The sequence below is a fragment of the Ceratosolen solmsi genome, unplaced genomic scaffold, assembly GCF_000503995.2.
Source record: "Ceratosolen solmsi marchali unplaced genomic scaffold, CerSol_1.0 scaffold56, whole genome shotgun sequence".
NCBI classification, from domain to species: Eukaryota; Metazoa; Arthropoda; class Insecta; order Hymenoptera; family Agaonidae; genus Ceratosolen; species Ceratosolen solmsi.
In genome coordinates, this window is record NW_011948425.1 from 842,034 (window position 1) to 844,888 (window position 2,855).

A 2,855-nucleotide genomic window follows, 5' to 3' on the forward strand; every position below is an offset into this window, starting at 1 on the left:
AGCGTCATGGCGATTGGGAGGGAAGCGGGTGGGAACCTATTCCAAGAGGTCTGGAAGTAGCGAGCGAACGCTCGAAACTTAACTCGTAATCACGCGATGGCAGCGAGACATTAATATTTATCTCCAACCCCTTTTCCGCTCTGTTTCCTTCCCGCGGAGCAGGCAACTTGAAGAAACTCGGCGTCCTGTCGCTGAGGGACAACAAGCTCCAGTATCTACCGACGGAAGTTGGCCAGTGCACGGATCTTCACGTCCTCGACGTCTCCGGGAATAGACTACAGTATTTACCATATTCCCTGATAAATCTAAATTTAAAGGCCGTGTGGCTGAGCGAGAATCAGGCGCAGTCGATGCTCACCTTCCAGACGGACGTCGACGAGGAAACCGGCCAAGAAGTGCTCACGTGCTTTCTCCTGCCTCAACTCGAATACCATAACGACGGTATGTGTTGCATGAATTTTGTTAGCCATGGCCTTAAAATGGCATGGGCGGGGAGGGGTCTGTGACGACGATTTGCGATAAGGGGCGAGGGAGGGAGGGGGTCACGGGTCACTTCCGGATCGCACGGAATAGCCTGCCACTATCCAATTTTAGACTAAAGTTCGATTGTTTCGTTGTTCCCGGCATGATGATGACGACGACGATGATGACGAGTATGATAGCCTTTCGGATTGTACGCTCAACTTGCTCATCATAACCGCTCGGAAGCTTATTATAAGCTGCAAAACGAGACGAAGAGGGGAGATGGCAATGTCTCGCCGTGGAATTTACCTTATCGGCTTATTGCCAGCTCGGCATAGCCAACAGGTCGGGTTTCGATAATCGAGGCTTCGCCTTTCCTCCTTATTGTTATTAAAGCATCTCGCACGTAAGCTGGCTACCATCGGTGCCCGTTATTTGATAAACTCGACGTGCCGTCATCGGCCAATTAAAATCATCTTGACCCCCTCGGCGTCTCGAGTATTCCCGTGGCAGTCCAACCGAGCGCCCCAACAGTGCTACTTATGAGGGAACGAGCGAGATCAACAGTCAATCTCGCTAAATCATATGTTTCGATAATTCACAGAGAGCTCGCGTCTTGGCGCGATTGTCGGCGTGCGGAACAACAACACGTCCTCGGCCTCGGCGACCTCGGCCGCCGGAACTGCTGGCGAGATGCGCGAGATCGGGGCCGGGAGCAGCGACGAGGAAGCCTGGTCGGAGCGGGAGCACTCGAGGACGCACTCGGTGAAGTTCTCGGATGAGCCACCGGAGGCCGACAAGGAGGTGAGACGTCCCCGGCGAGACATCATCGCCGCCGCCGCCGCCACTGCCACTACTATCATCACCATCACCATTACCATCACAACCACCACCACCACCACCACCACCACCACCACCACCACCACCACCACCACCAATATTCCCCTTTCCATTATCCAGCCCCGTCCTAGTCGTGCTCCCTTTGCGATACGCACCACTCTCTATTCTCTTTTTGTCTCTCTAATTGTCGCGTCGGGGGAGAAAGTCGTGCATGGGTGGCTTCGCCACGCTCATTCGGACTGCAGTTAACACGTTTAAAGTAGATGGGGGTCGATGAGGACGAAGCCGCACTCGCTCACTCTTAATCGCTAGTCTTTGTTACTGCCGCTGCAGCCGTCGCCGCCGCCACCGCCGCTGCCACCTTAATCGCTACCGCTATAGCTGTTGCTATTTTCGTTGCTATTTTCGTTGATGTTGCTGTTGCCGTTGCCGTTGCTGGTGCCGTTGTTGTTGCCGTTGCTGTTGCTATTTGCCGTGGCCATTTCTGTCATCGCTCATATCACTACTGCTTCTGTTTTATGTTTCATTTTCGGTTCTTCTTATCCTTCTTCTTCTTCTTCTTCTTCTTATTATTATTATTATTATTATTATTATTATGATTATTATTATTATTATTATTATTATTATTTTCATTCTTTTCATTCTTTTCATTCTTTTCATTCTCTTTATACTTTTTCACGAGTGCGCGCGACGTAATTTTTTATACGACCTTTTGCTCTAGGATTATAGGCATTCAGTCTTTAGTTCTGAAAATGTTGATGTCTTGGTGAGAGACCTTTTGGGGTATCGTATCTTCGTTGCAATACCAAAGGCATTCGGATCTTTTTTCTTCTGCTTTTCTTTTTTTGTTATTTCCATGGAGAAGAAATCGATCACGTAACGAGATACCCTGGTACACCGTATGTGCTCTTATTTTACTTAGATCGATATCTTTACGCGGTTTCTTTCCCCTCCCCAAATTCATGATAACGATACCTTTTTATTATTACCGAATTATATACGATCACCTCTTGGATATTTTTTTTACACGCGCGCATAAATCCGCACACATCCGTGAGCACGTAGATAGGCACTTTAATGTAAAACGGCTGTCCCTTCAAAACTATGTATTACTTTATTAAAAAGTTATTGCGAGTACACCTGGGAATACACACACTAATTGTCATTATAATTTTTTCTTCTTTTTTTAAAATTTTTTATCGATATTAGTCCTGCACACAATTAATTCTTAAATAGAGAGAATAATAGCAATTAGAATGGCTATGATTTTTCAGGTTTCTAATTTTTGGTTTCTCTTCTTTTGGTGCCTCGGAGGCACCGTCTGAGCAATTAAGAATAAAAAGGTATATAGTGCATCAACGTTATCTTTGTTTTATATATATATATATATATATATAGTTGTTATTTGATACTGCACTGACAATACGATATCCTCTTACGTACAGTAGTGAGAGAAATTTTGACATACATATATATATATATGTATATATGTATATATATATATATATATATATATATATTAATTATTTTTAATTTTTTTTTTTTTTTTTTTT

General features: G+C 45.0%; 1 protein-coding gene across 1 annotated transcript in view; it reads left to right on the top strand.

Moving 5' to 3' along the window:
* scrib (scribble planar cell polarity protein) overlaps window positions 1–2,855 on the top strand; it is a 78,537-nt gene that overhangs the window by 54,385 nt on the left and 21,297 nt on the right. The window contains exons 7-8 of the mRNA XM_011500569.1: window positions 163–441; window positions 1,067–1,266. Of these exons, the coding sequence (XP_011498871.1) occupies window positions 163–441; window positions 1,067–1,266 (479 nt within the window). The remainder of the gene's footprint in view (window positions 1–162; window positions 442–1,066; window positions 1,267–2,855) is intronic.